At 47.4% G+C, this 27352-nt stretch overlaps 1 protein-coding gene across 4 annotated transcripts; it reads left to right on the top strand.

Annotated features, from left to right (window-relative positions):
* Positions 1 to 406: 406 nt before the first annotated feature.
* On the top strand, positions 407 to 26011 carry GPR65 (G protein-coupled receptor 65). Of its 4 annotated transcripts, none has more exons than XM_073578240.1 (2): positions 407 to 465; positions 24577 to 26011. In XM_073578240.1, the coding sequence occupies exon 2, from the start codon at positions 24732 to 24734 to the stop codon at positions 25740 to 25742; it is 1011 nt and encodes a 336-aa protein (XP_073434341.1). In that variant the 5' UTR covers positions 407 to 465; positions 24577 to 24731; the 3' UTR covers positions 25743 to 26011. The 4 variants fall into 4 exon arrangements, with proteins under 4 accessions (XP_073434341.1, XP_073434343.1, XP_073434342.1 ...); XM_073578242.1 differs by lacking the exon at positions 407 to 465 and adding an exon at positions 493 to 667; XM_073578241.1 differs by lacking the exon at positions 407 to 465 and adding an exon at positions 700 to 810.
* The last annotated feature ends 1341 nt before the right edge of the window (positions 26012 to 27352 follow it).

Raw genomic sequence — 27352 nt, 5'->3', positions numbered from 1 at the left:
GCCGGAATGCGCCGGATCCAGAAAAAGACGGATCAAGCCACCGGATCCGGTTTTTTAAGTCTGCGCATGCTCAGATCCAATTGGCCAGCCTCCAGGAACAGATATAACCTGCTAGACGGATCCAGCAAAAAAACGGATCCGTTTCTACAGTTCTTCAAAATTTATGCCGGATCCGTTTTTTCTAAAAATAGCCGGATCCTGCCTGACGGCAAAAAACTGATGTGTGAAAGTAGCCTTACTGAGAGTAATTCCATTTTCTGACAGCATTCAGTGATCTTGAAATGTAGAGAAATAAAAGTTATAAAGCTAAGTACAGGAAACCTGAAACCTTGAATCGAAAAAGAGGAAGTCGGGAACATTTGCTTGTTCTGCAGATTTGCATTGATCCGTTCCCTCATTTAGGGCACTGGAAAATCTGAGCGACAACCTCGGAGAGAGCAGCAGTGGCACAGTGGTTGTCAGCAGGTGATGGCTAGCCCCCGATCTTTATTTCTGTCTCATATTTGATGTCTTGGCTGTCCTCCATGACTCTGCGGTCCAGGGGCGGAGGTTTCACAATGTAGATTTTGTGTGTGTTCGCATGTGCTGTGTGATGTAGCAGAGCTCAACAGCGCCGACTCCGGATCAGCAGGTCCCGCAGGTCCTGGATTGTACAGTGTGCGAGGAGGTCAGTGATTATTGATGTGCACAGTGCGAAGTTGTCACAATAAGGAACAGATGTGAGAAACTATTTCACTTTTGTGAAACTGGAGTTTAGGAGGAAACTGAGAGTTTCTGCTTTCACACAGGCACCGCAGACTCCGGAGACGGGTGAGTGCTGACCCCACGGGCAAATGTCCGAAACCAGAGAACCTACCAATGTTCACATGACAAACACTGATGTAGCAGACATGATAGTATTATTATCACTTCAATATTCAGTGTAGAAGATGTGCAGTCCTATGTAACATCAAAGATAACACAGTGTAGTAGATGTCACCTGCAGTCCTATGAAACACCACAGCTAACAGTGATAACTCTCTGAGTACAGATAATGTAGTAGATGTCACCTGCAGTCCTATGTAACACCACAGCTAACAGTGATAACTCTCTGAGTACAGATAATGTAGTAGATGTCACCTGCAGTCCTATGTAACACCACAGATAACACAGTGATCACTCTCTGAGTACAGATAATGTAGAGAATGTCACCTGCAGTCCTATGTAACACGACAGATAACACAGTGATGACTTTCTGAGTACAGATAATGTAGTAGACGTCACTTGCCGTCCTACAGTATGTAACACCACAGAAAACACAGTGATAATTTTCAGAGTACAGATCATGTGGTATATGTCACCTGCAGTCCTATGTAACACCACGGATAACACAGTGATAACTCTCTGAGTACAGATAATGAAGATGTCACCTGCAGTACTATGTTACACCACTGATAACTCCCTTAGTACAGATAATGTAGTAGATGTCATCTGCAGTCTTATGTAAGTCCACAGATAACTCGTTGAGTACAGATAATGTAGTAGATGTCACATGTAGTCCTATGTAACACCACAGATAACAGTAATAACTCTCTGACTACAGACAATGTAGTAGATGTCACCTGCAGTCCTATGTAACACAACAGATAACACAGTGATAATTCTCAGTACAGATAATGTGGTATACAGTGGGTACAGAAAGTATTTAGACCTCTTTAAATTTTTCACTCTTTGTTTCATTGCAGCCATTTGATAAATTGAAAAAAGTTAATTTTTTTCTCATTAATGTACACCCTGCACCCCATCTTGACTGAAAAACACAGAAATGTAGAAATTTTTGCAAATTTATTAAAAAAGAAAAACTGAAATATCACATGGTCATAAGTATTCAAACCCTTTGCTCGGTATTGAGTAGAGGCACCTTTTTGAGCTAGTACAGCCATGAGTCTTCTTGGAAATGATGCAATACGCTTTTCACACCTGGATTCGGGGATCCTCTGCCATTCTTCCTTGCAGATCCTCTCCAGTTCCGTCAGGTTGGATGGTGGACAGCCACTTTCAGGTCTCTCTAGAGATGCTCAATTAGGTTTAGGTCAGGGCTCTGGCTGGGCCAGTCAAGAATGGTCACAGAGTTGTTCTTAAGCCACTCCTTTGTTATTTTAGCTATGTGCTTAGGGTCATTGTCTTGTTGGTATGTAGAGTAGAGGGTCCCGGAAAAAGGGCCCGCCGTATGTCTGGGCCGGAACTAGGGGGTCTGTCACCCGGGTTCCCAGGGGGTATGATCCCGGGGGCCAGGACCGACAGTCGACCAGGAAACGTGGGGGTGGGTCAAAGATAGGGGGCGGGGCAACTATAAAACGAGCGGTGGAGACCAGCAGGGGACACTCGGCGGGGAGACAACGGAGACGAGAGACAGGAGGGAGGAGTCTAAGTGGCGTCCAGGAGCGAGAGTAAGTGAGCACTTTCGACACAGGAGAGACGGGGGCTCACCTGACCAGGGAAGCGGATGGTGCTGAGCAGCACGAGGAAGATATCCAGAGAGTCCAGCGGCCGCCACTGCCCCGCTCCATACCGTGGGTGCAGCCTGTACAGCGAAACCCGCTGCCGCCACTGTCCCGCTCCATACCGCGGCTGCAGCCTGTACAGCAAGACCCGCGGCCACCACTGCCCCGCTCCATACCGCGGCTGCGGCCTGTACAGCGAGATCCGTGGCTGACACTGCCCCGCTCCATACCGCGGCTGTGGCCTGTACAGCGATACCCGCAGCCGCCACTGCCCTGCTATATCGCGGCTGCAACCTGTACGCCGTGACCCGCGGCCTCTTCTGCCTTGCCTCCTGACGAGGCAACCCCAGCGGTAGGGGACCGGCCCGGGGCCTGTATTGCCCACCCAGCACCAGGGTGTAGGAACGCCCGAAGCCTTCGGCAACTCTTCTTTGGCTGGACCCGGCGGCTGAGGTGCCGACCAGACATCCATCTCCCGGACAACAACTCTGCAGGATGTCAGAGATCGATAAGTAACACTCCGTTTGTTCATATTTAGCCCAAGGACCTGTAGCCGGCCATACCGTGACCATATAGTCGCCACTTCTCGCCGTACCGTTTAGTATTGTGTTACTTGTGTATTTGTGTCTGGCTTCCCTGCGTGGAAAACTGTTGTTAGCTTTCTTCTTTATCCATATACTAGCTGAAGAGCCCGGCGCTGCCCAGGCATAGTAACTAGCTACGGTTAGTTATAACAAATTATAATGATTATATATATATACACAGTATATATATCCATCAAAAATTGAAAGCAGCACGCCTTGGAAAATTCAGTATGATGATGTTTATTCAGCCCATCAGGCTATGTGCCTATACAGTGTGACGTTTCGGTCCAGGAAGGGTGCGGACCTTTCTCAAGCAGTGCTTGTGTCATGATCCAGTGTTGGATCTGGCGGTATTAAAAGCACAAAGTGAACTTTTTTTACTTTGGTTGAGTTCAAAGGTGTTTTGACTGTCCCCGGTGGTGGTTAGCGGTATCGCACCTTAGGTTTAGGTTAGGTTGCACTTAATTAGGAATCAGGTGTGACTCCCTATAAAGGTGTGCTTAGGGGGTTCACTCACCGCTGGTGATATTTCTTTCTGAGTTGTTGGAGAGCCTGGTGGAAGGATGGAGCTGGATAGGAGTCCTGCGCAGTCAGCCAGAGAGAATGAGTGCCAGCTAATGGTGTCTGCAGGAAGGACTGGCATGGCTTGGTGGAGTCGCAGTTTATGGTGTCGGCGGGAAGTGCGGGCATGGCTTAGAGGAGTGGCGACTAGGAAGAGAGTTGCACTCAGCATGCTCTACTTGGTTGCTGAGAACTGGACTCGAGCATGCTTGGATTCTTGGCAGAGGCTGGACTCATCTTGGGACTCTGTGTACTGGACTGCTGCAAGTGGTGATGGACTCTGCTCCCAGGCTGCACGATGGTGATGGATCCAGTTATGTGATGGATCAGGGTGGAGGAGAAGATGCACACAGGTGGTGGGCTCTGTTGCTAGGAGCGCACGCAACAGAGCAAAGATAAGTGGTGTTTCCCCTGTATTGTCTCTTTCCTCATGTGTGTTATTAGTGCAGTGGTGGGATTAGTCTCCGCACCGACCCATTCCCTAGTGAGGGTTTAGGGTCAGGGCGAGCAAGGGCGTTAAGGTACGCGTGCGGCGACAGGTGCGGAGCCTGTTTAGGGAATGTGAGGAGTGTAGGGACACTGGCTCAGGGGAGTGCAGGAGGTCTCCATTTTCCCATTCCCTATCGCAGGGCCCACCATTGTTAAAGTTACCCAGGTTCCCCCCTTATTATTTAAATGCGCCTTACTGGAGGCGGTGTTTCCAGATATATGTATGCATGGCGTGTAATACCTAAATCCGCCAGGTGGAGGCGGCGTATCCACCTGCACGCTTTATTATTTAAATTCGCCCCACTGGAGGCGGTGTATCCAGGGTCACGTGTGTTATGGGTTCGCCTTGCGACATCATCTGCGTCCTGACACACGTGACCATGACAGCTTGAGACAGCTTGAGAAAGGTCCGCACCCTTCCTGGACCGAAACGTCGCACTGTATGGGCACATAAAAAGTATAACAAGCAAGCAAAGGTGTGCAACAGCATCATGTATACTACAAATATTGGATGCCAATAATGTTGGATAAACAAAGGATCAGTCGCTTAGAGCACATACCATAGGGGATGTGGAGACCACAAATTACGACCAAAGATCCAATAGCAAACACCATATATACTTAGGGAAAATACACAGAACGGGAAAATGGGGAACATATGCTTAAGAAAGCAAAGCGCTACAGTACAAGAGGACACGAGACCTAACCCTGACCAAATCTACATATATACTGTAGATATATACATAGATAAAGGTAAGTCCCATCTTCACTGATGGCCTATATAGCTTAAAACCCTTAGATATATAAGGAGACTAGATCCTCCTTGGCTGCCAGTATACATCCATACCCATTTACGGATATTTATAGTGTGAACAAAACACAAGTACCATTATTAAAGTAGATACTCAGGCAGTATAGTATTCAGTGAAACCAAGGCATAGTATCAACCCCTACATCTAGCACATAGAAGTGAACGGTGCCCACCACATAGAAGTGAACGGTGCCGGAGCGGAATTATTACCTCCAGGGAAGAAAAAGTAGATGGACGGGCGGTCAGCGCGTCACCCCGACGCGCATTTCGGAGAGGATCTCCTTCGTCAGGGGGCGTGTAATGTGTAAAACCGGTGAGTTTAAATACCGCCGGACGGGAAGTGCCCATGACGCGGACCGTAAGTGACGTGGGTGTAGTCATGGAGACCGGGAACGCAGGATGGACACGGCGTCATGCAGTGGGGAGGAGACCAAAAAGTTCAGACGCTCCTCCGCCGCATAGAGACACCGAGGCCAGCCCACGAACCGGGACATGACTCACACGCGTGCAGGGTCAGCGCCACGTCAGATCCGCCGTCACAGAACCATGGAGGAGATTGTCCAGGAGCATAATGAGACTATCCATATCATTGAACAAAATTGCCTATACCAGATAATCCCTGTATAGCATTAAATAAGAGGACATGTCTACATCATATTAGAGCCACATAATATACAGATATAAATATACAAAGACATACTGTCATATTGAGAACGCATTTATAAATGGGGCAATAATAGATGTTACCATCCAAAACTCTCATGCACAGGAAAAATCTGTCAGACGAAAACATGGACATATATATATATATATATATATGTATGTATATATATATATATATATATATATCTCATTATGCAAAACATGGCAAGGCAAATGGGACATAGATATAACAAATAAAATAAAAATATACGCTATCCATATATATAAATCTGAAAATATTACATAATTTTAAATAAAGTAACATATACTAAATAATCAAAATTATGATAAAAATAATATAAAGTATAATGAAAATAACACCAAGTAAAATAAAATAAAATAAAAAACAACCAAAAATTAAATAAATTATGGAATTCTATAAACCAAAAAAACATAATACATATATATATCGCATAGTCTTGTCCATACGGAAGGGGAAAGGGAAGGAGAAAGGGGGAGGAAAAAGAGAGAAGGACCAATCTTCATCCATGGCAGAAGGGGAGATCCGTGATCTTCCGTGCTATTCCAGTCCGGATCATGAAAAAACAATCTAAGAAAAACTAAAACAGAAGATAATTAAAATCAATTAAAAACAAACACAAAATCAAAACTGCAGCGCAATGCATATCCATGCACTGCTCCAAAAACGGGCCATCACAAGAATGGAATATATGATAAATTTTCATTAAGTCCTAGGGGATGTATTTTATTTTACTTGGTGTAATTTTCATTATACTTTATATTATTTTTTTCATAATTTTGATTATTTAGTGTATGTTACTTAATTTTAAATAATGTAGTATTTTCATATTTATATATATGGATAGCGTATATACAGTGGGGCAAAAAAGTATTTAGTCAGTCAGCAATAGTGCAAGTTCCACCACTTAAAAAGATGAGAGGCGTCTGTAATTTACATCATAGGTAGACCTCAACTATGGGAGACAAACTGAGAAAAAAAAATCCAGAAAATCACATTGTCTGTTTTTTTTTCATTTTATTTGCATATTATGGTGGAAAATAAGTATTTGGTCAGAAACAAAATTTCATCTCAATACTTTGTGATATATCCTTTGTTGGCAATGACAGAGGTCAAACGTTTTCTGTAAGTCTTCACAAGGTTGCCACACACTGTTGTTGGTATGTTGGCCCATTCCTCCATGCAGATCTCCTCTAGAGCAGTGATGTTTTTGGCTTTTCGCTTGGCAACACGGACTTTCAACACCCTCCAAAGGTTTTCTATAGGGTTGAGATCTGGAGACTGGCTAGGCCACTCCAGGACCTTGAAATGCTTCTTACGAAGCCACTCCTTCGTTGCCCTGGCGGTGTGCTTTGGATCATTGTCATGTTGAAAGACCCAGCCACGTTTCATATTCAATGCCCTTGCTGATGGAAGGAGGTTTGCACTCAAAATCTCACGATACATGGCCCCATTCATTCTTTCATGTACCCGGATCAGTCGTCCTGGCCCCTTTGCAGAGAAACAGCCCCAAAGCATGATGTTTACACCACCATGCTTTACAGTAGGTATGGTGTTTGATGGATGCAACTCAGTATTCTTTTTCCTCCAAACACGACAAGTTGTGTTTCTACCAAACAGTTCCAGTTTGGTTTCATCAGACCATAGGACATTCTCCCAAAACTCCTCTGGATCATCCAAATGCTCTCTAGCAAACTTCAGACGGGCCCGGACATGTACAGGCTTAAGCAGTGGGACACGTCTGGCACTGCAGGATCTGAGTCCATGGTGGCGTAGTGTGTTACTTATGGTAGGCCTTGTTACATTGGTCCCAGCTCTCTGCAGTTCATTCACTAGGTCCCCCCGCGTGGTTCTGGGATTTTTGCTCACCGTTCTTGTGATCATTCTGACCCCACGGGGTGGGATTTTGCGTGGAGCACCAGATCGAGGGAGGTTATCAGTGGTCTTGTATGTCTTCCATTTTCTAATTATTGCTCCCACAGTTGATTTCTTCACTCCAAGCTGGTTGGCTATTGCAGATTCAGTCTTCCCAGCCTGGTGCAGGGCTACAATTTTGTTTCTGGTGTCCTTTGACAGCTCTTTGGTCTTCACCATAGTGGAGTTTGGAGTCAGACTGTTTGAGGGTGTGCACAGGTGTCTTTTTATACTGATAACAAGTTTAAACAGGTGCCATTACTACAGGTAATGAGTGGAGGAAAGAGGAGACTCTTAAAGAAGAAGTTACAGGTCTGTGAGAGCCAGAAATCTTGATTGCTTGTTTCTGACCAAATACTTATTTTCCACCATAATATGCAAATAAAATGAAAAAAAAACAGACAATGTGATTTTCTGGATTTTTTTTTCTCAGTTTGTCTCCCATAGTTGAGGTCTACCTATGATGTAAATTACAGACGCCTCTCATCTTTTTAAGTGGTGGAACTTGCACTATTGCTGACTGACTAAATACTTTTTTGCCCCACTGTATTTATTATATTTGTTATATCTATGTCCCATTTGCCTTGCCATGTTTTGCATAATGAGATACATATATATACATATATATGTCCATGTTTTCGTCTGACAGATTTTTCCTGTGCATAAGGGTTTTGGATGGTAACATCTATTATTGCCCCATATATAAATGCGTTCTCAATATGACACTATGTCTTTATATATTTATATCTGTATATTATGTGGCTCTAATATGATGTAGACATGTCCTCTTATTTAATGCTAAACAGGGATTATCTGGTAAAGGCAATTTTGTTCAATGATATGGATAGTCTCATTATGCTCCCGGACAATCTCATCCATGGCTCTGTGACGGCGAATCTGACGTGGCGCTGACCCTGCACGCGGGTGAGTCATGTCCCGGTGCGTGGGCTAGCCTCGGTGTCTCTATGCGGCGGAGGAGTGTCTGAACTTTTTGGTCCCCTCTCCACCGCATGACCCCGTGTCCATCCTGCGTTCCCGGTCTCCATGACCATACCTGCGTCACTTCCGTTCCGCATCATGGGCACTTCCGGTCCGGCGGTATTTAAACTCACCGGTTTTACATATTACACGCCCCCTGACGAAGGAGATCATCTCCGAAACGTGCGTCGGGGTGACGCGCTGACTGCCCGGCCATCTACTTTTTCTTCCCTCGAGGTAATAATTCCGCTCCGGCACCGTTCACTTCGATGTGGGTGGGCGGAGTATGTGCCAAATGTAGGGGTGGATACTATGCCTTGTTTCACTGAATACTATACTGCCTGAGTATCTACATTAATAATGGTACTTGTGTTTTGTTCACACTATAAATATCCATAAATGGGTATGCATGTATACTGGCAGCCAAGGAGGATCTAGTCTCCTTATATATCTAAGGGTTTTTAGGCTATATAGGCCTTCAGTGAAGATGGGACTTACCTTTATTTTTGTATATATCTATATATGTAGATTTGGTCAGGGTTAGGTCACGTGTCCTCTTGTACTGTAGCACTTTGCTTTCTTAAGCATATGTTCCCCATTTTCCCGTTCTGTGTATTTTCCCTAATAAAGTATATATGGTTTTTGCTATTGGATCTTTGGTCGTAATTTGTGGTCTCCACATCCCCTATTGTATGGGCACATAGCCTGATGGGCTGAATAAACGTCATCATACTGAATTTTCCAAGGCGTGCTGCTTTCAATTTTTGATGGATAGTTTGAAGGTTTGGTATATGCCTGGAAGCTGGAAGCGCGCACCCACTTTTTTCTTATTTTGTTTGTGCTGCTTTTTCATCTTTTCATTGTGTGTGTGTATATATATATATATATATATATATATATATATATATATAGCTGAGTGTACAGCCCCGCCCACTCCGCATAGCCACATTCACTATAATATTCCACATCATCCCGTCAGCCAGAGCCACCGGATTACTACTGCTAATATCCCACATCATCCCATCAGCCAGAGCCACCGGACTACTACCACTAATATCCCACATCATGCCGTCAGAGCCACCGGACTACTACCCCTAATATCCCACATCATCCCGTCAGAGCCACCGGACTACTACCCCTAATATCCCACATCATCCCTGTGGCGAGTGTCAGCTTAAGCTGAGTCGTTTTTCTTGAATGAGTGGACCCTCTGGGCCGTGGCACCCACCCACCTAGGGCGAGCTGACCTAGTGAGGAACCACCCCCTATACAGGGAGCATCAGGGGCAAGACTAAGGGGGTGAGCCACCACGGCAGCTGGACCAGACGGCCGGCTCAGGGAAACAAGACAAGGCGAGACAAGACATTAGCTCAAGGAAACTTCATTAAGGAACACTGCTGGGTACAACAGGTGCAAAACGTGAACACACAAAGTACATAAAACAAGATGCGTGCAAGGGCACGCCAAGGTCCAATTCATGAGGAACACTTCAGGGTATAACAGGTGAAAAACGTGAACACACAGAGTGTCAGGAACACCGCACTGAACTTGCTCACTGAGCCAGTGCGCGTGTCCTGAGTAAAGTGAACTGTGCTCAACGATACCTGTGGAGCGGGCAGCAGCCGAGTAGATGCGCATTTCAGGGCCGCAGGACCTGAAGCACGTGACTGCTAGGGGCGTGGCCTAAACTCCAGGAAGCTAGGAGCAGCAAGAGAACTCCTAGCAGGGTAACTGCGAGACAAAGTTACCAAGGGGCATAGACAAGGAGAATAGTCAGGACGTAGCCAATGAGTCACACACAGAGATAGCTGCAAGGTACAAGAGGGGCGAGCAGAGAGTAGTCAGATCACAGGCAACGAGTCATACACAGAGAGGGTAGCGCAGTACAGAATCAACAGGCAAACTCACAATGGGAAACAGAACCGGGTCAGAACCATATAAACAAGCTATAACAACAAACAGGCACAGGCACACAGGGGTCAGCACACTAGGCCAAAGGCAAAAGTATAACTGGCAGGGATTGAAGCCTCCCAGGGGTTTAAGAAGCTCTCCCAGAACCAGAAAGAGGCCACCATCATTAACCCCATGTGTGCAGGTCAAAACCTGCACAGAGCTCCAGACATAACCCCTGACGTGCAGCTCAAAAACCTGCACTGGGATCATGACAGTACCCCCCTCTCAACGGGGGGCCTCTGGACCCCCAGGCTTCCCCGGGTACTTGGCATGGAAAGTCCAAATGAGGCGATCTGCATGTACAGAGCGAGCAGGGACCCATGAGCGCTCCTCTGGTCCATATCCCTTCCAGTGGACCAGGTACTGCAAAGAGCGGCGCACCCGCCGAGAGTCCACAATATGTCCGACCTCAAACTCCAATTGACCCTCCACCAGCACTGGAGGAACAACAGACTCAGAGTCCTCTTTGACAGACCCTGCGGGTTTCAACAGAGATTTATGGAACACATTGGATATTTTTAAAGAGGCGGGGAGACGCAACCTATATGCCACTGGGTTGACTATCTCCATAATCTCATATGGACCAATGAACTTTGGTCCCAACTTAGCTGATGGTACCTTTAAGTTGATGTTACGTGTGGAGAGCCAGACCTTCTCTCTCACCTGAAACATGTCTCCCGAAGATCTCTTTTTGTCAGCAAAATATTTGTATCTCCCCTGGGCCCGAGAGATATTACGCCGGACTTCAGCCCAGAGGTTTTTTAACCGTTGAACGGACCCCTCTGCCCCTGGACAACCGGAATCCACCTGTGAAAACTCCCCAAAATGCGGATTAAACCCATAGTTAATCAGGAATGGCGACATGTTGGTGGACTGACTCACTCGATTGTTAAAAGCGAATTCCGCCAACGGTAACGCATCACACCAATCCTCCTGTCTGGCGGAGGTCAGACACCTGAGAATTTGTTCCACAGAATGATTGGTGCGTTCTGTCTGACCATTACTCTCCGGGTGATATGCCGACGCGAAGGAGAGTGAGATCCCCAATTTCATACAGAACGCCCTCCAAAATTTGGCCACAAACTGCACACCTCTGTCAGACACAACATTCAGGGGTACCCCATGCAATCGGACCACATGCTGCACAAACAACCTTGACAATGTTTCTGCTGAGGGTAATGCTGCCAAGGGAATGAAATGGGCCTGTTTAGAAATCCTATCCACCACCACCCAGATCACTGTATTACCCCTGGAAGGGGGAAGGCCGGTAATAAAATCCATGGAAAGGTGAGTCCATGGCCTATCAGGAACCGGTAAAGGTATGAGTTCCCCAGCCGGTCGGTTATGCGAGCTTTTGGAACGGGCACACATGCCACAAGCAGAAACAAAATCCTTGACATCGGACCTTAGTGAAGGCCACCAAAAACCCCTGGCTACTGCCTCTCTAGTGGCCGTGATACCTGGATGAGCACTCAGCCTAGACTCATGAAACTCCTGCAGAAGTCTAGGCCGCAACGAATCTGGAACAAACAGTTTATCCCCTGGCCTGTTTGCCGGAGCTAGGGCCTGAGCCCTTAGAATTTCTTGTTCCAACTCAGTTGAGACCCCCGCTACTACCACCCCTGGGGGAAGAATGGAGGACGGCGGCTCAGGGGGAGACACTGGATCAAAACTTCTGGACAAGGCATCCGCTTTAACATTTTTTGACCCCGGTCGAAAAGTAATGGAGAACTGAAATCGTGAAAAAAAAAGTGACCAACAGGCTTGTCTAGGAGTAAGCCTCTTAGCAGATTCAAGGTATGCCAAATTTTTGTGATCCATGACAATCGTGATAGGGTGAGCCGCCCCTTCCAAAAAGTGCCTCCATTCCTCAAACGCCAGCTTGACTGCAAGAAGTTCTCTATTGCCTACATCATAGTTTTTCTCAACTGAGGAGAACTTCTTGGAGAAGAAGGCACAGGGTTTGAGATTGGTAAGGGTGGCCGGACCCTGGGACAGCACAGCCCCCACCCCCACTGCAGAAGCGTCCACCTCCACAATGAATGGTTTGGACGGGTTTGGTTGTACCAACATCGGGACAGACATGAAACATTTCTTAATCGCTGATAAGGACTCCTTAGCGAGTACAGACCAATTTTTTACATCAGCGCTCTTCTGGGTAAGATCCGTGAGTGGTTTAACCAATTGTGAGAAACCTTTAATGAATCTTCGATAATACTTCGCAAATTCTAAGAAGCGCTGGAGCCCCTTGAGATCTCGAGGCTGAACCCAGTCAGCGATAGCCAGCACCTTCTTAGGACCCATACGAAACCCCTCACAGGACACAATCAACCCCAAAAAAGACAGTTCCTGTACAAAAAAAGAACATTATTCCAATTTAGCGAACAATTGGTTCTCCCTGAGTCTCTGGAGAACTGTCCTTAGATGTTGCAAGTGAGATTGACTGTCCGGGGAATACACCAAAATGTCATCCAAATAAATAATAACAAAACGGCCTATCAGGTCAGAAAACACAACATTGATGAAATTCTGGAAAATAGCGGGTGCATTAGTTAACCCAAACGGAATAACCAGGTTCTTAAAGAGTCCTTCTGATGTGAGGAATGCAGTTTTCCACTCGTCCCCTTCCCGAATCCTTATCAGATTGTAGGCCCCCGCAGATCTAACTTGGAGAATCATTGGGCCCCCACTAACTGGTTACATAAGTCTGGGATGAGGGGAAGCGGGTAAGTGTTCCTAACCGTTATCTTGTTAAGTTCTCGAAAGTCAAGGCACGGCCGCAAGCCACCATCTTTCTTCTTCACAAAGAAGAATCCTGCTGCCACAGGTGACACAGAAGGCCTGATATGCCCTTTACGGAGACTCTCAGCTATGTACTCCTTCATGGCTTGGCGCTCAGGCCCAGACAAATTGAACAATCGAGCCTTAGGTAACTTGGCTCTGGGTACTAAATCAATGGCACAATCGTAGGGTCTATGTGGTGGCAGTGCCTCAGCCTCACTTTCGGAAAAAACGTCTTTGAAATCCTTCAGGTACTCCGGAATACCTTCCAGACCAACAGACGACACAGACACGGATTTAACAGTGTTAACAAGATGTCCCAGGTCACCACATTTATCATTGCATCCCCATTGAGTGATTTCCCCTGTAACCCAATCAATGGTAGGATTATGGCGTTGAAGCCAAGGCATCCCCAGTACCAAGTCCTGCAGGCAAGTTATCTAGCACAAGACAACTTAGTTTTTCCGCATGAGTGGAACCCACTTTTAGAGAAAAAAGTTCAGACCTGCAACAGATACCGCCCTGGGTAAGAGGAGACGAGTCAATTGCCACAAGTTTAACAGGATCCTGAAGCCTGACTGTCCCTATCTTATTGAGAGTCATAACTTTGGTATCAATCAGATTCACAGCAGAACCACAGTCAACAAAAGCAGTAGTCTGAACAGGACCATAACCACGTTCCAGTTCCACCTGCAGCACCATTTTTGCACGTGAGGAAAATAGTACCTGAAGGTCTAGGTAGCCTCCTCGACTACTACCCAGACCTAGTCGTTTCCCGCCATCTTGGAGGATGACGGACAGGAGGGGCAGTCCTTCTTCCAGTGTCCGGATTCCCCCACAATAGAAGCACAGCTGCTTCTCCCGGCGGCGTCTTCTTTCTTTTTCCTCACAGGTGACAGCGCTCACCTCCATAGCCACAGGAAGAGTCCGGGTCTCATCTCCACTGAAGAATAATGGTGTTTCCCGTTGCATAACACCTCTAGCCCGCAGTCTGCGATCCATGCGAACCGCTTGGGTCATGACATCCTCCAGGGAGTCAGGCGGAGGATGGAGTGCCAAAGCATCCTTCAGACGTTCACACAGGCCTCTGTGGAACAGCCCCCGAAGGGCGGCATCACTCCAGGAAATCTCGGCTGCCCAAAGTCTGAATTCAGTACAGAACCATTCGGCCAAGTGCTCCCCCTGACAGACACTCATCACCTTGTCCTCAGCCAACCGCACTCTATCAGGCTCATCATAAATAAGCCCTAAGGCTTCAAAAAACGTATCTACAGACATTCTCTCAGGGGCAGAAGAGGAAAGCGAAAATGCCCAGGCTTGTGGGGACCCCCTAAGTAGGGACATAACTAGCCCCACCCTCTGTTTCTCATCCCCAGAGGAGCGGGGTCTCAAAGAGAAAAAGAGCTTACAGCCCTCCTTAAATGCCCTGAAATCATCTTTGTTACCAGAAAACGTATCTGGCAATTTAACCAGGGATTCGGGTGGGACCAAAATGACATCTTTATTCCCCACCTGCTGGAAGCCTGCGGAAAGTACTCCCTGAACTGAGTCCTCAACCCGCCGTTGAGACTGGGCCAGAGCTTGGTATTCCAAACTGAGCTTCTTCAGTGACTGAGTCAAGCATTTCACCTGCTCACATAAAGCACACATTGGGTCCATGCTGCAGAAGTGAGGAGAGAAAAAAAAAATTGCAGGCCAGTTATAATGTCAGGAACACCGCACTGAACTTGCTCACTGAGCCAGTGCGCGTGTCCTGAGTAAAGCGCACTGTGCTCAACGATACCTGTGGAGCGGGCAGCAGCCGAGTAGATGCAAACTTCAGAGCTGCAGGACCTGAAGCATGTGACTGCTAGGGGCATGGCCTAAACTCCAGGAAGCTAGGAGCAGCAAGAGAACTCCTAGCAGGGTAACTGCGAGACAAAGTTACCAAGGGGCATAGACAGGGAGAATAGTCAGGACGTAGCCAATGAGTCACACACAGAGATAGCTGCAAGGTACAAGAGGGGCGAGCAGAGAGTAGTCAGGTCACAGGCAATGAGTCATACACAGAGATAATAACGCAGTACAGAATCAACAGGCAAACTCACAACGGGAAACAGAACCGGGTCAGAACCATATAAACAAGCTATAACAACAAACAGGCACAGGCACACAGGGGTCAGCACACTAGGCCAAAGGCAAAAGTATAACTGGCAGGGATTGAAGCCTCCCAGGGGTTTAAGAAGCTCTCCCAGAACCAGAAAGAGGCCACCATCATTAACCTCATGTGTGCAGGTCAAAACCTGCACAGAGCTCCAGACATTAACCCCTGACGTGCAGCTCAAAAACCTGCACTGGGATCATGATACACAGTACATAGAGTAAGGTGCGTGCAAGGGCACGCCGAGGTCCAAGCATGGTACGTGCAGATGGTAGACAGAGGCACGAGGACATCGGACTCCGGATAGCAGGCAACGATCAACAGGGACATCAGGTTCTGTAGCTCTGAAGGTGATCGGCAGGTTCCGGACATCTGGTAAGCAAACCAGGGTTCCGTGCAATGAGACAAGACAAAGTTAGAAACAGGATGCGTGTTAAGGAACACGCCAGGGTCAGACTCACAGGACGGAGGCCTGCGCATGCCAAGGGGCACGCCAGGGACAGGTACAGGGATGGTGGCCTGCGCGTGCGAAGAGACACGCCAGGGAGAGATACAGGATGGAGGGCTGTGCGTGCAGAGGACACGCCAGGGACCAAGATAGGGTACATTGGCATCGGAATCCGGAGTGCTAGCATCGACCGACAGGATCCAGGAATCAGACTGCGGACATCAGCTCCGGACATCAGGCCGCAGTCATCTAGGTCCGGACCTCTGGCAGCGGTCGGCAGATTACGGAATTCGGCAGGCAAGACAGGGTTCAGAGCAGAGCAAAGTAAGCAAAAGGATTGTGCAAGAGTAGCACGAAAAGGCACAGTGCGAGAACCAGCGTGAGTGCAAGGGAGCACGGAAACCACGGCTGGGGCACCGGCAGGCGGTACCAACGGTGGCATATGCAGGCGGGCACGACTAGAGGTGGCAGTGCTGCGGCTCACACAGACAGTAACCACTATAGCACAGGACGGCGGGCATGGCTAAGGCACACAGGCAAGCACGACTACAGGCGGCACGGTTGAGGCACAACAGGCAGGCACCGGGCGACCAGGCACGTGCAAGAGGGCACGGAGCCACAAGGCAGGGCTAGGCAAAGGTACAGGACAGAGACGCATGCGAGACAGCACGGCAAAGCCTAGCATGAAAAGTGCAAGGGCGCACGAAACATCAGAGACAAGGCATAGGGTAAGAGGCAGAGTCCTGCGCATGCAGAGGGCATGCCAGGGGCAAAGTACAAGACAGGGCCTGCGCGTGCCAAGGGGCACGACAGGGACAGAGTCTAGCAGCGGAACGTAGACAGAAGCCCAGAGCCGGGCCAAGGGAGAGCCTTGGGACTAGACAGAGTACAGAGCGGAGGCCTGCACGTGTAGAGAGGCACGCCAGGGACAGAGTCTAGCAGCGGAGCGTAGGCCGAAGCCCAGAGCCGGGCCAAGGAAGAGCCTTGGGACTAGACAGGGTACAAAGCGGAGGCCTGCACATGTAGAGAGACACGCCAGGGACAGGGTACAGAAAGGAGGCATGCACGTGTAGGGAGACACGCCAGGGACAGGGTACACGAAGCAGCAAGGCAAGACAGGAAACTAGGCACGGAAACATAGACAGAAACACAGAACGGAATCAGAGCAAAGAAGGACTACAAGGCAAAGCAGAGCAGAGACAAAACATGGCACGAGGGACAAACACCAGACAAGGCATGAGACAAGAGGCGGAATACGAGCACGGAGCGTGTGCAGAGACGCACGACAGAGCAGAGTGCAAGGGCACAGAATAGAGGGAGCAACCCAGCAGACCAAGCAGCCATGCAGGGAAGCAACACAATAATCAGGCCCTGAGCATAGGAAGGGGCGGTCTGATATAGGGCATAGCACCTCCACTTCCAGGACAGGACCAGCGGAGAACTTCCAGTTCAGATCCTCCAGGATCACAGGGAGCAGTCACATGATCAGGATTCCAGACATGCAGGGATGATTGCAGAACCAGTGCTGAAACCTAGCCAGGTCACATGATCAGAGTTCCAGACATGCAGAGATGATGGCAGAACCAGTGCTGAAACCTAGGCAGGTCACATGATCAGATTTCCAGACATGCAGAGATGAATGCAGAACCAGCCTCTGCTGGAACATAGGAAGGACACATGATCAGGGGTTCTAAACTTGACGAGATGATCACAGAAGGCAGAGTAGAAACGCAGGCATCCCGCAGCTCAACAGTCATGAGGTGAGTGTGCACACTGCTCTAGAGAACATGCAGGATAGCAGACATGAGATGCGCATGCACACCGCTCCCAGGGTCATGAGACAAAACAGACATGGCGTACATGACAGACATGGCGGACATGACAATCCCGTCACAGCCGCCCGACTACTACCCCTAATATCCCACATCATCCCGTCAGCCAGAGCAACCGGAATACTCCCCCTAATATCCCACATCATCCCGTCAGCTAGATCCATCGGACTACTACCCCTAATATCCAACATCATCCCTTCAGCCAGAGCCACAGTACTACTACCACTAATATCCCACATCATCCCGCCAGAGCCACCGGACTACTGCCCCTAATATCTCACATCATCCCCTCAGCCAGAGCCACCGTACTACTACCCCTAATATCCCACATCATTCCGTCAGAGCCACCGGACAACTACCCCTAATATCCCACATCATCCCGTCAGCCAGAGCCATAGGACTACTACCCCTAATATCCCACATCATCCCATCAGCCAGAGCCATCGGACTACTACCACTAATATCCCACATCATCCCATCAGAGCCACCGGACTACTACCCCTAATATCCCACATCATCCCCTCAGCCAGAGCCATCGGACTACTACCCCTAATATCCCACATCCTAACTTCCATACCGGAGATCCCTTTAAGAGAGGCCTGGGGTCAAAACCAAAGCGCTGGATGGACTTGCCCTGACTTCCATAGCAATGATCCCTTTAAGAGGGAAGATGTGCCTATGGGATGGAGGATGTGTGATGGGTATATGGGCTCGGGGGGATTCATTTCTGTCCTGTGCTCTCTGCTCCTTTCTGGGGGCAGGCAATGGCTGGGAGCTTATGTTCCCGGGGATGCTAGATTTCTCCCACCATGGCAGTGTCTGCTGAGGTGTTGTCGTGGAGTGAGAAAACTATTGCTCATAGCATCCAATCACAGCTCAGCTTCTTTGCTTAGCGATTGGCTGCAAGGAAAACTGTTGCTCATAGCAACCAATCACAACTCAGCTTCTTTTAAACAGCTCTGGTGAAATGAAAGATGATTCGTGATTGGTTGGTGATACACACACACACACACACACACACACACACACATACATACATACATTCACTTTTATATATAGAGATATAAAAGTTAAGTTTAACACTTGCTCTGTCTCCGGCTCATCACTGCATCCTGCGTACCTGGAGTACCACAGGTAGGTAAACCTTCGGCCAAGTCTGAGGTCCAGAGCACTCTGGAAGAGGTTTTCATCCAGGGTATTGATGTACTTGGCTGTATTCATGTTTCTTACAATTGCAACCAGTCGTCCTGTCCGTGCAGCTGAAAAACACCCCCATAGCATGATGCTGCCACCACCATGTTTCACTGTTTGGATTGTATTGGGCAGGTGATGAGCAGTGCCTGGTTTTCTCCACACATACCACTTAGAATTTTCACCAAAAAGTTCTGTGTTCGTCTCATCAGACCAGAGAATCTTATTTCTCATAGTTTGGGAGTCCTTCGTGTGTTTTTTAACAAACTCTATGTGGGCTTTCATATGTCTTGCACTGAGAAGAGGCTTCCCTCGGGCCACTCTGCCATATAGGCCTGACTGGTGGAGGGCTGCAGTGATAGTTGACATTGTGGATCTTTCTCCCATCTCCCTACAGCATCTGTGGAGCTCAGCCACAGTGATCTTGGGGTTCCTCTTTACCTCTCTCACCAAGGTTCTTCTCCCACGATTGCTCAGTTTGGCTGGATGGCCAGGTCTAGGAAAACCTCTGGTGGTCCCAAACTTCTTCCATTTAAGGATTATGGAGGCCATTGTGCTCTTAGAAACCCTGAGTACTGCAGAAATTCTTTTGTAACCTTGGCCACATCTGTGCATTGCCATAATTCTTTGGCCAGTTCCTTTGACCTCATGATCCTCATTTGGTCTGACATGCACTGTGAACAGTGAGGTCTTATATAGACAGGTATGTGCCTTTACAAATCAAGTCCTATCAGTTTAAATAAACACAGCTGGACTCCAATGAAGGGATAGAACCATCTCAAGGAGGATCACAAGGAAATGGACAGCATGTGACTTAAATATGAGTGTCTGAGCAAAGGGTCTGAATACTTATGACCATGTGATATTTCAGTTTTTCTTTTTTAATAAATTTGCAAAAATTTCTACATTTCTGGGGTTTTTTTTAGTCAAGATGGGGTGCAGAGTGTACATTAATGAGAAAAAAATGAACTTTTTCAATTTACCAAATGGTTGCAATGAAACAAAGAGTGAAAAATGTAAAGGGGTCTGAATACTTTCCATACTCACTGTATGTGACCTGCAGTCCTATGTAACACCACAAATAACACAGTGATAACTCTCTGAGTACAGATAATGTAGATGTGACCTGCAGTCCTATGTAACACCACAGAAAACACAGTGATAACTCCCTGGGTACAGATGATGTAGTAGATGTCACCTGCAGTCCTATCTAACACCTGTCATGACTCAGGACGAGGTTGTTCTAGTCGGGTCAGGGTTAAGTGAGTTTGCCTCTTTCTGGTTCTGGGGCAGCTGGTTGTTCTTGGGTTCAGTGTCGGTGATACTTCCATGTACTCGGTTAGAGGAAGCTGACCCAGGTTACTAACGTTGTGCGTCTGTTCGTGTGAGATTTGCTGTGTATGACCTGGTTTGTCCCCTGACCTCTACCTCTGTTTTCTACTCGGTACTGATCTGTCCTTCCTGGTTCTCTGACCCCTCGGCTTGTCTCTGTTTACTCTTTTGTCTTGCCCCTGGGTACCTCGCTCTCAGCTGGCTTCTGATCCTTGGCTTGCTACTGACTACGTTATCGTTTTTGCCCTGTATTCCATGCTCTCAACTGCTTCCCCATCCTCACGAATGGTGACTTCGCCCCTGCAGTCACGTGACTGCTTAGTCTCAGGTCCTGTGCGCACTGTGTGCTTCAGTTCCCACACTTCCTGCGCTTGGTCCCGTGCCCCCTGCTTGCGCCCCCTAGGCTTCCTCAGTGACACTACCAGTGTCATTACAACACCACTAAAAACTGAGTACAGATAATGTAGTAGATGTCACCTGCAGTCCTATGTAACACCTCAGATAACAGTGATAACTCTCGGACTACAGATAATGTAGTAGATGTCACCTGCAGTCCTGTGTAACACCTCAGATAACAGTGATAACTCTCTGAGTACAGATAATGTAGTCTGTCACCTGCAGTCCTATGTAACACCACAGATAGCAGTGATAACTCTCGGACTACAGATAATGTAGTAGATGTCACCTGCAGTCCTATGTAACACCACAGATAACTCTCTGAGTAAGAGATAATGTAGTAGATGTCACCTGCAGTCCTATGTAACACCATAGATAACACATTGATAACTCCCTGAGTACATATAAGGTAGTAGATGTCACCTGCAGTCCTATGTAAGGCCACAGAAAACTCCTTGAGTGCAGATCGGACTTGTAGAATTTACCGTCTCCTTGATCACACAGCACATTAACAACATGATGGCTGTAGCAAGGCCAGGCAGGCTAGGTTCTAATCCTAGCTCTACAGGTTCCGATTAGATGCACCTTAGTTAGTTTTCACTAAGAACCAGGGCATGTATTCACTTGGGAGCTCTGAGTCTGCTGGGGATGTTGAGAAGAGTGGAGTTGCTGCTCCTGAGTGACCTGCCAAAATGTGAGCTGTAGCTGGGAGAGAAACAAGCCAAGGTCTATTTCTGAATGGAGACTGCACGGGTATCAGGATTCAAACCTAGTAGCTCCTGTGCACCAGTTGGCAGCTTTTCCTTCTGAGCTATTCAGCTTGCTGGACAGTTCCGTGCTTATCTAAATACTTGAACCTATGTTGTTGCTGATGTCTACTCCCTGAGTTTCTTGTTGGTTACCACCCTGAGTTCCTGATTGGTTCATTCCGATTGCACACCGTTTTTAAACCTGGCCTTGCTCTCAGTTCCTTGCGTGATTATTGCGCTACCTGCCTTTAGTCAAGCTTCCTTCCACCTGCTACACCTGCAAACGATACTGCTGCTCCTGGTAAACGACCCCTGGATTCGTTGACTACGATTCCTGCTACTCCTTCAAACGATGCTGCTGCTCATGGTAAATGACCCCTGGCTTCCTTGACTACGATTCCTACTTATTCCTTCAAACTACATTGCTGTTCCTGTGTATGGACTCCTTGGCTATTCCAGACTATACTATCTGCCCGGTGCTGCTCCTAGTGGTTGCAATGTCACTTCTCTAACCAGGTCAGTCTGTAACAATGGGTCAGCTAGGAAAGCTGAGCAGTCTGTGTGTGGGAGCTGCAGAGTAATGTGTGGAAGCTGCATCCTGTTCAGTGCGAACTGTTCTTGGAGTTGAACACTTTTGTTTGACGCTGGAAGGTGCTGGAGATCAGGCTGAAGGTGATGCAGACATTGCTGGGACCATACCTCTTCTGTATGTAAAGTTTGCTCTGGGAGATCAGACTGTATATATGACCTTATTGTGTCTGAGAGGAAGAAAAGACATCCGGTGTTGGCAGTGTCAGTAGAAGCTGAAAGGGACAGGACTGTACTCTGTTGTGGTGAGCCGCCCTGGCGTATGAGCTGCTGAATGAACTGTTTGCTGGTATTTATTCCCTTGGAGTTTTACGAAAGTAATAAAACTTCACCCATTTAGATCAAACTGCATTGCCTGTGTGAACTTTACCTAATGCCTATCTGCTGCTGTGTGTGAATCCCTACATAGTAAATACAGCTTCTCAGTGAACGGCCTTGATGAAAAACTAAATCTATCTCATGAGGAAGTTCCAGAATGAGACCTCTCTCCAGATTCTCCATTATGTACAGTAGGCTACTCCTTGAAGGTTATAGCCTCGATGCAGCAGAATCTTCTGTTTCTTGGAAATACCTCTGTGGAATTGTGGAAAAATCCACTCTAACTGACCTGAGTGACAGCAGGAGACCACAAACTAGGTAGGAAAAGTGACAAAAACAGGAGATCCGCGGTTGACAATATTTGTAGGACAACTGTTATCCAAACCAGGACAACCACAAAAGAAGACACCGGTAGTCTGGTAACACTGAAGGACATGTAAGAAAACATCTTCAGGATGAAGGACCTTGTGATGGACTTAACCATGAGGAATAAGGTGATCTGCTGATGGAGGTGATGAGGAGATTTCAGAAGTGGCGGCCGAGGATTCCGGTGTCTGCGAATATCTCAAACCACTATCTCATCTTAGACTCAGTCACGTGGTTCCTCATAGAAGCCCTCAACCAAAGCCCCATTTTCCCTGACAAGTATGAAGGACGTGTATTGGTCGACCATGGAAGCGGCAGGTGCAGCGGGAAGGTGAGGGGGAGAGAGGAGTCATTTCACTCCCAGAATGATTACGCTCAAGATAGGGCTTCAAACCATGGTGGTGATTCTTGCATGTCTTGTCTTCTGAGTACATAAAGCTCTACAGGCAGGGAATGGACACAGCAGATTTGGAAATAACGATGTGCCGATAATCCATTTAGGATCAATCTGTAACATAACGAAGTGCTATCATAAGTATGTGACCCCCTCCATAGTGACCACCCCCATACTATAATTATAATTTCTCAGCAGCTTTACAATGTTGTGTTTATGGGAACACAAGTAGCAGTGACAGAATCCGCATGCAGCACACCAATACTGATAGGCCCAGAAAGCTATGGATGAAGATTACAGCTATACATCCATATTGTGTATGAGGAATATCGCCTCATAGTGATTGATTCAATGATTATTCTATGATTCTAGTGCCAAATAGCACTGCTCACACAATAGTGCAAGCTATTACTTCCACACGTCAGCATAGTGGGCCCATATAGTACTCACATAAATATACCATAGAGTGACCATATGGTATTGCTTACAGATGTAACATGGTAAATCTGTATAGTGTATAATAAGACTGTCATACTGTGCTAACATAATTGTACCCTAGTGACCACATAACACTTCCATACTGTGCTAACATAATTGTACCATATGCGAATAAGATCCTGGAAAAGAGAGGAAGAGGGGAAAAAAGAGGGAGAGCGCTATCTAAGCGTAGTGGATCAGTCAATTCAGTTTGGTGAGAAAAATACAACTTCAAGCTTGCTCACCTGGTGTGGTTGTGCAAGGAGGCACAACACCGGGAAAAGTTTGTAAACAAGGGTGATCCTTCCACCGGTATGCTGCCCGTCTGTAATAGCATGGAGATGATTTTTCTTTCCCAGAAAGAAATTTTCCTCCACGTGATATTGCAAATAAAGAAGTTTCAGGGCGCTTCCTTCAGAGGATTCTTAACCCAATTTGGAGCAAGAAGGTTATATAGCCAAATAACTGAGTATCTCTGATGTTAAATCAGATGATATTTTATTGGCTAAGTAAAATGCAAAATTTTTATAAAAGACAATAAAAACATTAAAATATTTTTTGTTATAAAAAAGCACAACACATTTCGGCCATGTAGGCCTTCATCAGGTGTATATATAAGATGGGGTGCAGAGAGTACATTATTTACCAAATGGCTGCAATAAAACAAATAGTGAAAAATTTAAAGGGGTCTGAATACTTTCCGTACCCACTCTAGCCTGATGAAGAGACCTGAGTAGTCTCGAAAGCTTGCAATGTATTACCATCTTTTCAGTTAGCCATTAAAAGGTATCAACTACTGAGGACTCTCAATCCTGAATATTTTTCCGTACCCACTGTAATTGTACCATAGTGTGCTAACATACGGTGACCACATAACACTGTCATACTCTCTTAACATAATAGAAGATTGTTGTCATACAGTGTTCTCATAGTTGTTCCACACAGTGTTTAGATATCCCTGCCATACCATGCATTTAGCACATAATACTGCCATATGGTGTTTATCTAGTTGCTTTATACAGTGCCTACGCTGCGTAAGTCATATGACGAGCTGTCTTGTCTGTGCAGTCACTATATGTGAAGTGCTGACTGTCTTTATTTTATTGTAGAAATTTGGAGGAAACCTGGAGAAATCTCATCTGATCTAACACCGGACAACGCGGGGGATTTATAGGGAGCAAAGTAATGTCAACAATAAACCACCATCCATAGATGTCTGACTACGAGCAGAGACATTACCGACTAGGATGATTATATCATTGCTATGATGTATCCCAGTTCTGCAGCCGCCAACCTCAGCTGCACCCCGGACCACAATCTGGACCAGTACCTGTTCCCCATCACTTACATTGTGGTGTTCATACTGAGTGTCCCAGCCAATGTCATCTCCATGTACATCTCCTACCAGCAGGTGATGAAGAAGAACGAGCTGGGCATCTACCTGTTCAACCTGTCCTGCGCTGACCTCTTCTATGCTCTCACCTTCCCACTGTGGATCAACTTCAGTCTCAATCACAACAGCTGGCAGTATTCGGAATGGTTGTGCTCCTGGAGCGCCTACAGTCAGCACACTAACCTATACTGCAGCACTGGCTTCCTGACCTGTATATCCGTGGACCGATACCTGGCCGTGGTGTATCCCTTGTATTTTCAGCATCTCAGGACGAGGAGAATGGCGATCTGTATCAGCCTGGGTGTGTGGACGATGCAGAGCGCCTCCAACGTCATCATCCTGATGAAAAACGAGACCTACAACAATTCCGAAGACATCTTGTGCTACGACAAATTCCCCATGGTGTCGTGGCAATCACATTTCAGCATTTTTAACGTCAGCATTGGCCATTTCCTTCCACTGCTGATCATGATCTTCTGCTACTATAGGATCTACGTGGCAGTGCAGATGAACCAGGCCACGGTGGACAACGACAAGCAGAAGATTAAGCAGCTGCTGCTCAGCATCGTTGTCATGTTCACCGTCAGCTTCACCCCCTACCACGTTGTGCTCTTCATACGCAGCATTTGGGAGCCGGACAACTGCGACTTCGCCAAGGCAATATTCATCCCTTACAAAGTGACCGTCGCATTATCGAGTATCAATTGCCTGGCTGATCCCCTGCTCTACTGCTTCATGAGCGAGGCCGGGAGGACCGACGCAAGGACCTTAATGCAATGCTGCCAAGTCAAGACCCCGTCTGCGCCCAGCTCCGAGCTGAAGACATTCACCACATCCGAGAGGTTGAAGAGGAGCAAAGAGTTTTATGTCACAAAAATCTAAGAAAAAAATCGTATTTAACTAAACAAAATAATTTTGTAATAAAACTGTGACATACCGACACTTGTGGTAACAGAATCCCGATAGTGACAAGTCAGGTCTGATCATATCTGCAGAGGAGGTGTCTGAAGCGCCCCAGGGGCCGTGGGTTACTAGGTACCGTGCTGGTGGTCTTAAAGGGATGTGTCACAGTGGCAATAACCCGGTCCGTGGCCCCAGGCGTTCATGTAAAAGTTAAGGGAAATGAATGGGAATAAAGTTTGTGTATAAGTCGTGATGCCACCTGTGGTTTCTGGTCAGGGTGACCAATGCTGCAGTGCAGATCCTCCGGGACAGATGGTAAGATGCAGCAGAGTTGGCAAAGCTGTCCACAGGCAGAGCTGTAGTCCCAGGGCAGTTTAGGAGGAATTTAGAGATGATGATGTAGTGTGGAGTCAACGATGTAGCAGTGCTGGGTTGGTGACGCAGAAAGAGGGCACAATTGAGTGCTGTTCCAAGACTTTACGTACAGTTCTGGTGCGCACAGATGCCCACTTCAGTGCTGTGTTCTCCAGGTGAGGGGTCCAGACAACTTCCAGGCAAAATGAAGTACACCCTTCCAGCACTCCTTGTCAGTTTGTACCTTTCCCGGCCGTCTCCACACAATCTGCTGCTTTCCTTCCTTTCCAGCACTTCACAGTTACCGTCCCAGGCCAGCAGCTGCGAATCCTGTCAGACAACGTGTAGCCTTCGCTTCTGTGATCCTATGTAGCTGCCTTTCCAGTCGGAATAACTGTGGTAGGGGCGATGGTCCATAAAGTCACCACAGCTATTGGACGGCTTGCTAGTTGCGCCCTGAGGTGCACACACTAGGCTAGGGGCCGTGACCCTTTGCAACCAAGTTTCTTCCTCCCCCTGATGTCACTCAGCGTGGAAATGAGCCCCACGGGGAGTACGCTCCAGCTGTGTCTCAGAAGAACCACCTTTCCTTCAGGGAGCTTTCTTTATAATCCAATCTATCCAGCAGCCTCTAATCACAAAAGACACATCCTCCTTCCCTCCCTCTGAGGGAACTCACTTCACTCTCAATCTGCTCTCCGCCCACCTCCCAACACCCTTCGTGTTCCAAAGCAGGGGCCATAAAGGGTGTTCTGCTATGCTACGTGGGTGTGGAATGTGGTTGTGTGTCTCCACTTTACCTGGTCGTGGGATACCACACCTCTGGGTGAGGTGAAAATCTCTGTGGCGACTGGACCCTCAGGGGCGCCAGATGTCAGAGGAAACAAAAACCAACATAGCGCAATGTGACTATAAGAGCGACCATTACAGTCACTGGGGTCTACAGAGCACCGACCGTATCCGGCATATCAAGGGATAATAACGGGCGTTCTACTCCCATAACAAGCAGCCATTGTACAGAAAGATATCTCTTGGGTGTCAAAGCAGAAAAGGCTGGAATAAGGATCAGTAATGTATGTATACAGTGACAGCACCAGCAGAATAGTGAGTGCAGCTCAGGAGTATAAGGCTATGAGCACACGCTGCTGATTCTGCTGCGGATCCACAGCAGTTCTGCAGACAGTGTACAGTACAATGTAAGTCTATGTGACTTACAATCCGCTGTGCACATGCTG

Source organism: Dendrobates tinctorius, unplaced genomic scaffold, assembly GCF_039654945.1.
Source record: "Dendrobates tinctorius isolate UK_male_01 unplaced genomic scaffold, ASM3965494v1 ptg000058l, whole genome shotgun sequence".
Taxonomy (NCBI): Eukaryota; Metazoa; Chordata; class Amphibia; order Anura; family Dendrobatidae; genus Dendrobates; species Dendrobates tinctorius.
The sequence above is the reverse complement of the archived record's forward strand: the minus strand, read 5'-3'. Positions and strand labels throughout refer to the sequence as shown.

Coding starts and splice junctions, on each gene's coding strand:
- GPR65 (XM_073578240.1), top strand. CDS start 24,732: ATGATGTATCCCAGTTCTGCAGCCGCCAACCTCAGCTGCACCCCGGAC.